At 40.0% G+C, this 15,116-nt stretch overlaps 1 protein-coding gene across 3 annotated transcripts in view; it reads right to left on the bottom strand.

The window, feature by feature from the left end:
* Nucleotides 1-6,828: 6,828 nt before the first annotated feature.
* Nucleotides 6,829-15,116, bottom strand: part of LOC134249546 (tetraspanin-18B-like) — a 29,215-nt gene continuing 20,927 nt past the window's right edge. For all 3 annotated transcript variants that reach the window (XM_062731881.1, XM_062731880.1, XM_062731882.1), the window contains 3 exons: nucleotides 7,515-7,667; nucleotides 7,178-7,261; nucleotides 6,829-7,083 (listed from right to left, as the gene is read on the bottom strand). In XM_062731881.1, coding sequence (XP_062587865.1) covers nucleotides 7,021-7,083; nucleotides 7,178-7,261; nucleotides 7,515-7,667 — 300 coding nt within the window. In that variant the 3' untranslated portion in view covers nucleotides 6,829-7,020. The remainder of the gene's footprint in view (nucleotides 7,084-7,177; nucleotides 7,262-7,514; nucleotides 7,668-15,116) is intronic.

Genomic DNA, 15,116 nt, shown 5'->3' with positions numbered 1-15,116 from the left:
GTAGTTCAGTTTAATAAGATATTTCAAAATCATAATATATATTGCATAAACCAAACAAGTTTTACGGATCATTAAAAAGGCATGCTTTGTAATGCTCATATGTATTAACCATGCTTAAAAGAAACATTTTAAAAACAACAAGAAAACATTGATGTAACCATCAATTGTCGCCCGTGATATAGATAAAGAAAACAATAGAAATGAGTCTTGTCATCAAACCGCTTAGATACGTGTGAGAAAGGAATGCCTCTAAATGATGGAGACGATAGTCGAGAATAGTTTAAAAACTTATAGTTGGATGAAAATCGAACAAAAATGATACCCAGGTCCCTTTTAAACTTTATCAATTCGTCAAGTACATGTAACTTTGGACTACATTAAATATACATTAAAATCAGAAACATGTATAACCTATTTTTAAAATATATTTCACTTTCAGAATGTAAAACACAGACTGTGTAAAGCACGTTTTTATGCGATAAGTAAAATTAGATGTTCTAAAAAAAAGGACCTGAAAAGGAATGAAAAGCAACTTTATATATTAAATATGAAAAACATCTATATTTTTACAGATCCACTTTATGGAAGTAAATATAGTGTGTGTCTCTTAATTTATGAAGGGAATGAACATTATGATAAAAACCTTTCATTCTGAATAACTCCCACCTCAGTCCCCATACACCAACACTTAAACTTGTATGTATAGAGCAGCCCGGTCTTCCGGACTGCAATAATACGAGGGGGTATCAAAAAGTTCGTAGACTAGCGTCATAAAATTAAAACCGCTTTAAGCACATCAATGAATTTTACAATATCTAGTAAGCATCATCTTTTCTATCTAATGAATAAACCATAAATCATAAATTTTATTTTTAAATAAATTAGTGATGTTTTTGTAAGCAATGGTATGTCCAGGCGGCGCAACCTCGAACAGGACGTTTTTGCGACCTATGTGTAACTGAGAAAAACTCTTTTGATATGGTCATTTGACATCCAAAAATCCCGTTAAAACAGGTATGTGTCTGGACACAATTGTTCCATAAAATACGAAATTTTCACTTCATTCTGGAAGTTCTATGAAATTTTATCGCAAATTTTACATGGAATGTCCAAACAAATGAGGCCTTGAAAATGACGTCAAGAGGGGGGAGGGGCTTCCGTTTTCAACATTCTATAAAGTTTTGCCCCTGAAAAAAACTGGTATAGACCCAAAATATGTTGAAACTGGCTACAGAGAAATAAAATGCATCCAGAGTACTTGTCTTTTAATGTCAAAATAGATTCAGAGAGAAAAGGGATACACAGTTAATGTCGATGTGCAGTCAAGGTGTGAAAAATCAATCACGTCAAAAAATGACGTTGATCATGCGTTGTAGATATAGAACCCCCAAAGGCAAAATATGTCGGCACAATCAAGCGCGGATCTCTCCCAATGTATTGATCCATTTGGAATATTATATTCATTGAAGGCCACTGTTCATGACATTGTAAAGTCATATAAATAAGGCGGGTTTTAGTCCTTACTCGGCTCCAGGGTTTTCTCATCAAGAAAGTGTATGAGGTAGAAGAAGCGGACAATGAAAAAACAATCACGTTATCGGACGTCATTAAAATAAACGACGACAGCGCCGGGTGATCATATATTGTCGTTTTCATTTTATAATAATTTGGAAAATAATGAACGTATCAGGCTAAAATTTTCAAAATTTCTTTATTTTTTGTTGTTTTATGTTCCATATAAATTTTGAAAGCACAGACTACATAGTACTAATTTTATAGCTTCAATCCACGAACTTTTTGATAACCCCTCGTACTATTCTTTATGCCGGAAAAATGCTTGAGGAATAAAAAAGACAATAACCAGATTTTCCCCCTGTTTCTCAAATTTAGGACTGATTCAAATTTGCAATTGAAGTTTGCATTGAATCAAATGGGGACAACTTAGGAAACAATTTAATGAATGGAATATATTGTCTATTACTCTAATTAGCTGTTTAAGGCATTAAAAGATAACGATTTAACAAAAGGTGTTTGGTTAATTTTTCCCGAGGTTTACTATGCATTGTACAGAATTGTATAGAAAGAATTGATCATTGAATAAATGACTTTTTTAATACTAAACAAAATACTGGAAAAAGTATACATGTCTAGCTTTTATGTATTGGATTTACATGTATGTCGAATACAGTTCTGTATTAAAAAATATCTTTTATTTTTTTAAATACAGAATTGTATGAGGCATATATCGTACTTAAAACATTGCTCTTGATTACCTGAGACAACCCAAAAGACAAAGGTGCTGATGACCACTGAAACAATTCTTTCAAGAATGCAGGCTTAAATGAAAAGTACTTAGTACATGTTTATAGGGATTTGGCTACACTGAAGAAGAAGGTTATGGAGATAGCGAACAGTTTTCAATCTCAAAGTCCATACATAAGACAATACAAAAGAAGAGCAGAGCAAACATGGACCTTCGAAACATCAGAGGTGGGATCAGGATTCTTCATATTACACGGATAGAGGCATACTTGCTCATTATAACTTTGTATGTGGCAAGTTTGTTTAATACCAAAAAGCAGTTAGATTTATAAAATATTACTTCATTGTCACTATATAATCAATAGAGCCCAATCTTAACACAAAATCTCTGACCTAGGGGACGTGACCTTCACAATTTTAGAAGAGCCATCCGCGGACATTTTAAGAGGCAGTCCACCGAAAAACCAGGCAGTATTGTATTGATAGGCGGCACATCGAATGTGACGAATATTTGATATTTTATTGAAAACAATATCAATGTAGTCCAAATGGAATAATGTAATCGAAGATTTGTTTGAAAATTACTTATTTAGTAAAATATCCGTTACTTTCGTGTTATTGAGTTCCTCTATATAAACCATTGAATTTAGGCCAGAAACAAAGAACTGTAACTTCCAATACATTTTTAACAAGACTATAATTCACGTTGTACTAAATCTAGAAATATTTCATCTTTCTGTTTCAAAAATAAAATCGGTGGGAAAAACACTTTTGAATTAGTTTTCTGGCAAAATATATAGACGTTTTTATGAAATTTTGCAGTGCAAGAGTTATCTCCCGTGGCATCGGTAAATCTGAAACACACCTAAATATCGGAATCCTAGAGAAATATTTAGAATCGACACACTAAAGAAAATTATTAAACAAAAAGTAACTTAGTTTTTTACTTTATTTTCAAAATAGAACTCATTTACGCCTTCAAACGTAATATTTGGATAAAAATGGGCTATATTATTCAGGTTGAATCCACGTTTCTATTGATGTATCAGTGACGTCATATACCTGCTAAGACTGCGTCACAATCAGTTACAAGACTTCCAGAAAAGTTTGTATATTCTTTGCGTAAATGTGCAAAGAAAAATAATTAAAAATTTTAATAAGTAACTTCTCCTTTTTTGTTCAATCACTCTACACAGAGCATTATCCAGAATGTTAAATAATGTTTTTATATCTTCTTATACATGTTTTTAATACTAGGATATGCGCAAAACTAGTTTTTTTTATTTGTTTATACCGAACATTTCTTACGTAATTGGGATGTGATGAAGTTTTTTTCTGATTATCAAGGAATCGTCAATATTTTAGATTTAGCAAAATTAATTTAACGAAGTTGAGATGTTTACTTCATGATACATGTTTTTTGTAAAATCTTTAATATATTTATCTTTGCAGTCAAATAAAAATAAACAAGCAGCGGTCCCATTAAAAATATGAAAAAAAAACCCTGAAAAATAAGTAACAATAATATTTATTACGCAAGATTACTGCTGGTTCTGTAAACGTTTCTGTTTTTTTTTTTCTTTTTTAATTTTTTTTTAATAATTTGGAGATCGAAATAATTACATACTCACTTTTAATATGGAGTTAAAATATGTGGCTATGTTGGCTTATTCTAAAATGTTTTTTATATTCATGAAACCAGCTTTTTGAAAAAAATGATGCCATGATCCCCCCTTACACCCCCCTCCCCCCTGCTTTTTGCTTGCGATTTATGGGCTTTTAAATAATGATGCATATGAAAGAACTTTTTTTATTTACATAAAATAAAATTTGGTAAAAGAGGAATACATATAGGGGAAAGGATTAACAGATGACGGGTTGAAAAAACTTGGATAAGCAAGAGACTATACACATAAAAATATTTTCTGTATTTACACTGTAGGTACGTGCGCCACTAACAGAATTTAACTCCTTATTAATTCCTCAGAAAACATTAATGAAAGAAAAAAATTACTTAGAAATAAAGATATTTAACAAAGCTAAGCTGTCTTCTCTCAGTTGCTGCATAATGCATGTACAAACACTAATGTCTTTTTTAAATACCGAGTATCAAGAAATCAAAGATGTTTTAACTGCACACTGTAATCACGGGCACTGGAAGTTAATGTAAATATATAGTATGTGTATGTATAAAAAAAGAAGGGTAGGACACTCTTTTTGAGGCAAATTTGGGTTTGGAGTATTGTGGGCCTTTCTCGGAAGACTTGACGCGATTATTCGTTCACATATAACTTACTTCAAATATATGTACCGTTTCGTTCCGCTCCAATGCCGTCCCTTCGAAGGAAAAGATGTTTTTATACCTCCAAGTGGCTAAGAATTTCGCTAGACTGTCTTACTTCCGGTTTATCCAAACTGAATAAAAAGGTAAGTTCTGATTGGTCAATGTCTTACAGATACACAACGTAACTTTTTTATACTATACTTATATTCATTATTACTCGTAGAAATTAATTGTGAAAGGGCTAAAATATATAAACTGCAACTAACTGTTCAACAAACGTTGAACATATCATGACAAATAAATTGTTTCTCGCTTCATGTCTATCCAACTGTCTAAATTTTATTTTATTAAAGACCAATCAGAACTTACCTTTTTATTCAGTTTGGATAAACCGGAAGTAAGACAGTCTAGCGAAATTCTTAGCCACTTGGAGGTATAAAAACATCTTTTCCTTCGAAGGGACGGCATTGGAGCGGAACGAAACGGTACATATATTTGAAGTAAGTTATATGTGAACGAATAATCGCGTCAAGTCTTCCGAGAAAGGCCCACAATACTCCAAACCCAAATTTGCCTCAAAAAGAGTGTCCTACCCTTCTTTTTTTATACATACACATACTATATATTTACATTAACTTCCAGTGCCCGTGACTGTAATCATGAACCTAAAAGACATGAGGAATTTAAATATATACGTATACATTTGAATATATGGACAAAATCTTTTAAAACATTTTACTGATAGAGAAGAAACAACAGATAGGCATATTATTTCTCTGGTAAATTAAAATGAAAAACCCATGTTTAGGAAATATTCCTAAAAACCACACCCGATTGAAATAAAACCGATCCCGATCAAAAAAAAAAATCAAAATTTTTAAAGTTATCAAACTAAAGGCAACTGCCACCTATAAGACATGTATAAAAATAAATTTAGTAAATTTTGAACTATATAACAACAAAAGAGCCAAAATTAACGATACAGTTATAGTATTTTCTTCTTTATATAATTCCGATCGGGATCGGTTTAAGTTGGGAAAAATCGTACATAATAGGTGAATTTGACTCCTTTTATTTCCCTCAATATGCCTGTTCCCACCAATTTTATGAAGTGACTCAAAAGTTTGTACTTTGTATTCATAATAACATGAGGAAAAAATTCTGTCATAATAATGTATTGGATTTTATAACGTATCAAAAATCGGATACTGAATTCAAAACTTCACTTGCTAAACTCAATTTTGGACCACATTATTTTTTTCTAAAGAAATACAATTTGGAGTCTTATTCATTTTAAAATAAAAGATAAGAGTCTTTCCTATAAATAATATTGATTGACACATCTAGCTTTTGAATATCTGTTACATATAAAACAAAATAAAAACGTAGTATTTTTATACCCTAATGTTGACCTTTTTGTACTTAAAATTAGACATTTACCAAAAATAGGACTAGAGGACCACTAAAAAAATTTTAATGTTGTCATGTGTAAACACTTGCTTAAAGAAGTCTACATGCAAAAAATAATTAAAATCCATGACATGCCATGTGCCACCTATTGCCTGGTTTTTCGGTGGACGCATTGTCACTATTTAATCAAGAGAGCCAAGTCTTAACACAAGACTCCCTGACCCTTGGACCGGGAAATGCCCAATTCTAGAGGAGACATCCTTGCTCATCATAGTATTATGTAGTAAGTTTGTTTAATACCCAGGAACAGAGAAGATTTTCAAAGAAATAATGCATTTTTACTATATAATCAAAAGATCCCCACCCTAGAACTACAGCCACTGACCCTGGGGCCATAAATATCACAACTGAGGTAGAAGGCTCAATGTTTATTACATTCATGCTACCAGTTTGACCGCTTGATGTACAAGAGTAATAATGATTTTTAAAGATTGAATTAATTTTAGTGGTTTTTGTCTTATCCTTTAGGCTCCATGGGGCAGAGACCATAAATTTTGGTCCCCATTGGCCCATAGATGCATTATACCAAAATAAGATGAAATTGGTTGAGTGGTTGAAGAGAAGAAGCTAAAAATCTTTAAATGTTAGCACACGAAAACGGATAGCAATAGATCATCTGAATTTACTCAGGTCAAACAATTGTTGCCAAGGTAATGTTGCAAATATAACAATGAACTACAAAAAATTACTCCAATCGAAAGCAATATTTAGCCTTTTTTATTATGCCTGAAAACAATATGACATGATTTATAAATCGATGAGGAATTTATTTTCATAAAATAACAAAAGTAGAATTTCAAAATTCATTACAATCATAATTATTTGTTTTTATTTTAAAATAAGTAAAACATTTTTTTTTTCATATTTTGGATACTATATCACATAAAAATACTTCACTGATATTATAATACAGATCCAATAATCTATATTTATTTGTACATTAATGATATGTGGAAATAACAGATTGCCATTTGTTGAAATATGTCTATTTTAAGACAATATCATTAAATGGCACCTTCCTTTCCGGTTTGACAGCAAATCATAAAAGCAAAGATGACAGCCAGCAGCTACAATAGATAGTATTATTCTCATAAATACTTATCTTTTTAAATATTTGAATTTGATATTCATTTCATTTCTGAATTTTTTAAACGATCTTACCTCAATGAAAAGAACTGTTATTCCAACTCCTGCAAACACATTTCCATAAGTTGAAATGTCATCTTTTATAGCATCGTAGCATCCCTGCCAATAAAGCATAAAAGGAATACGTCAAATATGTATTGAGTACCAGCAAAGAAAATACGGAGTAAATGTCTACTATATGGAAATTTTAGACCTTTTCTTTATTGAGCATATTAGTTTATAAATATAGATAGCGTAGCTGATAAATGATACACCAGTATTAAACGAAGTGAAAATATAATCTTTTACGTGTTTTTATTTGTTACTTGTTGAATTTGTTTTAAACAATGATATGCATAAAGGAAACCATTACCTTATCATTATAGCCTGAGGAACATGCATGTTGTAAATAATTTGAAGAATCTACATTTTTGCAACATGTTCTTGGTGTTGAAGTCGAGGAACCTGGATGAGTCCATGAGAAACCAAGAAAATCACGCGAGCTGTTCACACCACAACAATCTAACTGTGAAAACATTTTATATGGAAATATGTTAAGTGACATTTGAAAAGCATCATTTTGATAATTAACCTTTGGACGATTTTTGATTTTGAGATCTTAATTTATTAAAATCTGTTGCATAAGTTGCATTTCTTATCCACATCCATATTCCGAGTTAAAGTCACTATAGCGTTTCTCTATATTAACTACTAGTGATGGCGGATTAGAGAAAACACTATGGTAAAATAATCCGCTATTTATTAGTGCCCGCAGTTATACAATACAATATACAAGAATATTGGGGCTAACAGACAGGTCTGCACTCTGCAGCATGTAACAGAAAAGAGAGCGAGGATAGATATACGTCACGACAGGTGCTGTGACGTATACCAAGTGATCGGAGGTAGCAGGGCAATTCGTGCCCAGTACCTCCAGGACCACCACATTCCTCCCTATTTTGAAAAAGGGCGTCCCAGCATGTAATATAGATACAATGGGACAAACTATAATATACATAAAAATAGACAATTAAATCTTAGCGGGGCCTAACATATTTAAAATCAATTAAACATAATCACTATAACATTTACATAGATAAACAAGCAAGCATATAATAATACAATATCAATATTACATGTATTTAAGCATTAATGTCCATAATAAAAATTATAAAATAAATAGAAATTAATAGTTAATATCACATTTCACAGAATCTCACGTCCGTTCCTGGGCGCCTCTCGTCCGAGTCTTCTCGGGTCCATCACTGGGTTCCTCGGGGTCGTCCTCATCAGGTGGTTCCACGGCAACTTCTGCGGTCGGCATCTCCAGATCCGGACATCCGGGCCCAGGACAGACATGATGTCTAGCGTGACATCACGTCCACGACTCCGTCGCGAACGCTCAATCCCGGAACTGGCTCCAATGGATTCTCCTTGGGACATCAATGGTATATAAAAATCAGGAACATCAAGGATCAATCATAAGCTCAGGGAAATATCCCTGTGTAATTAAAGGATCTGCTTCCCTAGCAGTAGGAACAAACATATATACAATCCAGCTAAAATTAAAATAGCTGAACCTGACCCCGCATCCCTGCGGGGACATAATTCTCTAAACTAGTCGCGACCAACATCGACGGGACTGCATTCAGGGCAGATATATTGAGGTACAGATTTAGCATAATCCTCACTTATACCTACACACCCAGGATGAAACCAGTCCCGACAGATGTCGCACTGCACCATCATCCCCTTGGGATTAGACTGTAAGCAAACACAATATTTTCTGGTTTTAGTTCCACTAGTCGCTCTAGGTCTTTTGGGCGACTGGGGTTGTTTGGACTGATCTAGTCTTTCCCTAACCCGCTTTCGAGTACCCATATACGGACTTACTGATTCCGCTGGCTTGGGGCTAACTGTTGAGTGACCCCCACTCCCCGGGCTCTCAGGACTTATTCCTGAGTCCGCGGTCCCCAGCGGTGCCACCACATCCTGAACAAGAGAACTATCCCCATCTCGGGCTGCTGACTGTCCGAGCAACTTATTCTTATAGTTTATTAACCATTTGGGGAGTTGCCTGGACTCGCACCTTTTAAGCTTGTCATGGTGCATAACCTTGACCTCGCGCCGAGATTTGACAACAAATATTGTGTCCGATTTGGCTTCGATTATGATCCCAGGACGCCTCCATACTGACTCTACCTTTTTTCCCGCATTGCGGCGCCAGTAAACCAAATCTCCGACCTTGAACTTGCTGGTACGGACCTTAATGTCATGCGCCCTTTTCATTGCCTTTTGCGCGACTGAAGGACGGTAGGGTGTGGTCCTGGCTTTCTGTATCCCTAACATGGCGCAAATCTTACAGAACAGCTCGCTCTCGAAGTTACGGCCCTGATCTGGGAAGATTTCGTTAGGATAGCCAAATCGAGAAAAGAAGTCATTGATAGCGGAACGAGCGGTAACTTCCGCTGTTTGAGACGGAAGCGGAATACACTCTACCCACTTGGTAAAGTTGTCTACCATCATAAGTATGTATTCGTTTCCGCTATCAGTTCGGGGAAGTGGCCCGAGAAAGTCTAAATGTACCCTCTCCATCGGGCTTCCGGCTTGATGCTCTTGAGCTCGGATCTGTTCGGCAACGAACCTCGCTTATTCCTCGCACATACATCGCAAGTCTTGACATATAGCTTAATGTCCTTTGTCATGCGCCAACAGTAGAACTGTTGTTTAAGGCGTTCTTTAGTTCTTTGGATTCCCTGGTGACCAGACGACGGTATGTCGTGGCATAAGTGCATGATCTCGGATCGGAGACTCCGTGGCACAAGGAGCCGATGGGGCGCATCCGAGCCATCGGGTTCTCGCCAAACAACACCTGACTCATCGAGATAGAAACAATCTCGCTCCAGAAGATAGCACTTCTCTTAAAAAAGCTTCCGGACTGCAAATAATTAAGTCGCTTTCGGTAGGTAAGTCCCCAGACTCTAAGTACTGTCTCAGGTATACTATAGCTTCATCATTTTTCTGTTTCTGAGCTATATCTGCGGAACTGTATGAATTTAGTGAAATTCCCGCAGTACCACCTGTTAACTGACAGACTTGAGGACTAACTGTCTCAATCTTGGGATTCAAACTCGAGACCCCACTGACATTAATCTGAAAACTAGGTAGTGCAGAAGCACTCACAGTCAAGGGAGTATCTTCCCAAGGACTTGAAACAATGGCCTGACGGAGAGTGGGATCTAACGAATCACAGTTACTCCCCTCAGCGGATGGACTTTCCGCTGGCACAGGCGTTTCGTCAAAGAGTTGGGACAAAGGAATTTCATCGTCTACTTCGGTGTTAAACTCATGCCAGCGCTCGTGGGCTCGGCGGCAATATCGGCATCCGCCGCAGGGCAAGTCTTCGACCCTTATTCTCGTCGAGTACCCCTGGCATGAATCGGGTGTGTCCCGGGACAGAGCGTCGGCATTCACATGCTTCTTCCCCGGGCGGTGTACGATCCGCATATTGTACTGGCTCAGTTCTTCGAGCCATCGAGCGATCTGGTTCTGCGGATGCTTGAAGTTCATTAGCAGACCAGACTATGGTGATCGGTCCTGACTGTGAACTCGCGACCCAGGTAATGGCGGAATTGTCTCGTAAACTTAATAACCGCCAGTAGCTCTTTGCGAATAGTACAATACCTGCGCTGTTCTGCGGATAGCACAGCACTCCCATACCCTATTGTTCTCTCTTTACCACCCTGGATTTGGCTTAATCCCCCACCTACGGCATGATCCGAGGCGTCAGAATCCAGGATGAAATGATCTGTACTGTTCGGTATTGCTAGTACTGGAGGCTTAGTCATTAACTGGATGTGTTCCGCGAAAGCCTTATGCTGCTCTTCGCCCCACCGGAAACCGCTTTTTCCGGTAACCGCATACAGCGGAGCCGCAATTATGGAGAAGTGAGGGATGAAACTCCGGTGATAATTGGCGAAGCCAAGGAAACGCTCTACGCCCTTAACATCACGCGGAACAGGCCAGTCACGCACTGACTGAATATACTGATCCCCAATCTCAACTCCGTGCTCGCTTACGGTTCTACCAAGGAACTCAACCTTAGTCTTGAACAGCTCGCATTTCCGAGGCTTGAATTTGAGAACATACGCTCGGAATCGCTCAAACACTTGTCGTAGGTTATCAAGGTGAGCTTGCGCCGAAGATTCTAGGACTAGGATATCGTCTTAGAAAGCTAAGGCTATCTTCCAGTTAAGTCTGTGCAACACCAAATTTATAGCCCTAGCAAAGGTCGCGGGGGCATTACACAGACCAAACCCCATTCTAGTAAATTCAAATAAGCCGTACTTTGTTATAAAGGCAGTCTTTTTCCGGTCTTCCGGAGCTATTTTAACTTGCCAGTAAGCCGCGTTAGCGTCGAGCTTGGAGAACCAGCGGTTTCCCGCTAGCGTGTCCATGCACTCCCCGATGAGTGGCAGAGGGTACGTGTCCTTGACTGTCACCTTATTCAGGGCTCTATAATCCACGCACCAACGGACGCTGCCATCCTTCTTCCGGATCAGAACTGGTGCGGACGCCCAGTCTGAAGAAGATGGCTGAATAACTCCAGCTTTTAACATCTTATCGAGATGACCCTCTTCCTCCCCTTGAAAAACAGCGGGGGTGCGCCGCATCCGCTGCTTGACAGGAGACGCGTTACCGGTGTCGATTCGGTGTTCGATCTCGGAAAAACTTCCGAGATCAAGGTCATCAGTAGCAAAGACGTCGGCAAATTTTTTGACTAGCTCCGCTGCCTGAGATCTGACTTCCACAGGCGCGGTCTTGCCTAATTGTTCTAACAGTGGGGCAATATGCTTATTACTGTTTCCCCCCTCGGCTGACACACGACGCACTGTTGGATCGGTACCCTCAACTGACACCGCAATGACGGCTTCCCCTAACTTGGTACCAGTCTTTATAATGTGGCTTCTGTCAGTCAAGTTTAGTATGCACAGTTTGGCTCCCTTTCCTGCAGCGTTATATGTCTGCGAGGCTACTATACCAGGCGGAAAAATGATAGCTGGTTCCAGCCTAAACTCTGGCATCTCGGAACTAAGGGTGCACTCGATAACTTGGGCAGTGTGCGGAGGGACCCGCACTCTGCGGACTGAAACCGCATCGAGTACTGGCACTGTTTCTTCAGAACTTAGGGCAAAATGTGTGTCTATGCCCTTGACCCTTAGAGTACCTGCTTCGCATGAAACATGTGCACCATGTGAGCGCAGGAAATCAATCCCCAGAAGCATTTCATCTTGCAAAGGGCCAACATAGATTCGGTGATAAAAATCATAATCCCCAATGCGTAAGTTGAGATTTCCGAGGTACTGGGCGGTCATACCAGCTCCCTCGCCAGCTAGCCTAACATTAGTGTCTCTAACAACTTTGGGCCGCCTCAAGGATTTATAAACTTCACATGAGATTATTGTGATGTCGGCTGCTGTATCTATAGTCGCTTTAATATGCTGACCTCCTATGCATATGGGGATGCGCCACGCACCTGAGCCTATGCTATGACTTCCTGACCTAACTGAAGGAATAACATAAGTGGCCTTGATAGCTGGAGTGTCAGCAAAGGTCACTCTATTACCACTAGTCGAGCGCTCCCTAGTCCTAGTCTCTGCACATTTTTTTCAGACACGGGCACAGGGACTCCGGGTTGCTCCTACGCAGACAATTCCGCCGTACGTGCCCCGGTTCTTTGCACTCATAACAAACAATTGTCCCTGAACTCTTAGAGCGCCCTTGACTCGCTGATTTCCCCCCTACGTGTAGGGCTACGTCCCCTACTTGATGACGGATCCCTCGAGGACCCCCGCTCGGGACTTAATCCTCGGGTGCTGTCCTCCGAGTCTCTGGAATAGTATGTTCTATACGAGCCCCGATCCAGCGATTCGGAACGGTCCCTGCTGGCACGATCGGAACGGTCCCTGCTGGCACGATTAGAACGGTCCCTTGACTCCGAGCGACCTCTTCGTGCCACGAAAAGATCTTGACTTTCAGAATCTGATCTGGCCCGTTAATAACCCAGATTTGGCGACTGACTCTGGTCATTTTGACGGTCTCTAGATGGGATCTTACCGCTCTCGGCCGACGAGCTAAAGTTCTGCGACTAAGCTGATAAGTTTTGACTCTCTTAATCGCTTCTTCCAGAGTCCCCGAGGGATTATTAATTAACTGCTGTCCCGCCTCGCCGTCATTACACCCCAGAGCAAAACGAACGACTATTTGCTCTTGGAAAACTTCCGGCGAAGTTCCGCTACCGAACGCTTTCTGGGCAGTGTCCATTACGCGGTCCCCAATTGCTCTACAGCTTCGTCCGCTCGCTTGCAGATAGAATTAAATTCCAGCTGTGAGGCGGCTCTGAGGGAAGTTTTACCGAATCTCTCCTCCATCCGGAGAACGACCTCTCGGAAACTTAACAGCGCGTCTCGTCGCCTGAGGATATCAAAGTACTTAAGAGCTGCCCCCTCTAGCGTAAGACTTAGGGCAAACAGAGAGTCGGGATCACTTCACTGATGATATTCGGCGATTGTAGAGAACTTTGAATAGAATGGTCCCCACTCCGCATCCCCATTGTACTTCATCCACTTTATTTCAGCTGGAATATTCCTACTCACGCTACTCCGAGTACCAGGAGGTATTAAACTCAGAAATTGGGATGCATCTGCCGTAGTCATTAATGTGTGACCTTGAGGTGCCCAAGACCAACCCCCTATTCCAGGTACAAATGACCGTGCTCCCCCTAGTGCCGCCGACTGCCCTACCAACCCCCATAGTAGCCAGAGCCCTGACTACCCAAGTTAGCTGCACTAGAAGACACAGATGCAGTTGGTGCCGTCACTGGCACACCCATGGCACCAGCAACATGACCCGGAACAGAAGGGCCCGTGCTAGGATGAATAGGATACCCCCCGTTCCCTGATAAGAACGAGCCAAATGTAATAGTATTCGGCAAACCCAAGCCAAGACTACTGTAGTCTACTGAAGAAAATGGCTGACTTTGAGATGCGGAAACAGAAGTGACCTTAGGGTTTTGGTTAGGAACAGACTCGGTGCTAGGTAAACTAGCGACGGGCTGCACTGCAGGACACTGCACTGGCAATGAGCTAGGAACCCAGGGAATCCTGGACGGACTGGCAGTGACTTTGAGCTCCTGTGGCTCAGTTACTGACTGTGGTTTCTCAGATTTCATCATTCCCGAAAGCATTTTAGTTATTTTACTTAACTGAGTCCCCATGTTTGTTTCCATAGACACCATATGAGACTTCATATCGGCTTTCAGAGCCCCCATATTGGTTTCCATAGACCCCAGCTGTAACGTCATGTCGGTTTTCAGAGCCCCCATATTGGTTTCCATAGACCCCAGCTGAGACGTCATGTTAGCTTCTAATGAGCCTATATCCCCCCCCCCCCGCAGGACTCCTACGTCTTGACCAAGGCTATTTACCCTGCTATTAACTGCACCAAGGTCACCCTGAACCTGGGAAATATTTCCCTGAATCTGACCTATATCCCCCTGCATTCGGTCAACGACCCCCTCCAGGATAGTCTGTCGTTCCTGGAGCAGGGAATAAAACTGCTGGAAACCGGGCGTTTCCAAAGACCCATCAGCTCCCTGTGTAAGCGACATATCTCCGCCCTCATACCGGGTGACATTATCCGGGGCACCCTCCCCCTGGGGCATCGGTGTGCTACACGCACCCGGAGAAAATCTCACGCTTCCGGGAGGCGGAACTTTCCGCGGACTGCGTTCTCCCGGGGTACTCCCCAGACCCGCTTGGTCATTTCCCCCAACACGAACGTCCCAGTCCCCACTAAGCCTCAAAGTCCCACTCCCCCTACCAAAGGAACTGAACACATCGTCCATCTCGCCCGGTATCCTTAAAACGGCAAAAATACAACCTTACATGAATTAAGCGGTTAATCCGCTAAACAA

This window comes from Saccostrea cucullata, unplaced genomic scaffold (genome assembly GCF_032062105.1).
Source record: "Saccostrea cucullata isolate Sc308-1 unplaced genomic scaffold, CSIRO_AGI_Scuc_v1 ctg2401, whole genome shotgun sequence".
NCBI classification, from domain to species: domain Eukaryota; kingdom Metazoa; phylum Mollusca; class Bivalvia; order Ostreida; family Ostreidae; genus Saccostrea; species Saccostrea cuccullata.
Note: the sequence above shows the minus strand (reverse complement) of the source record. Positions and strands in the feature narration are given on the sequence as shown.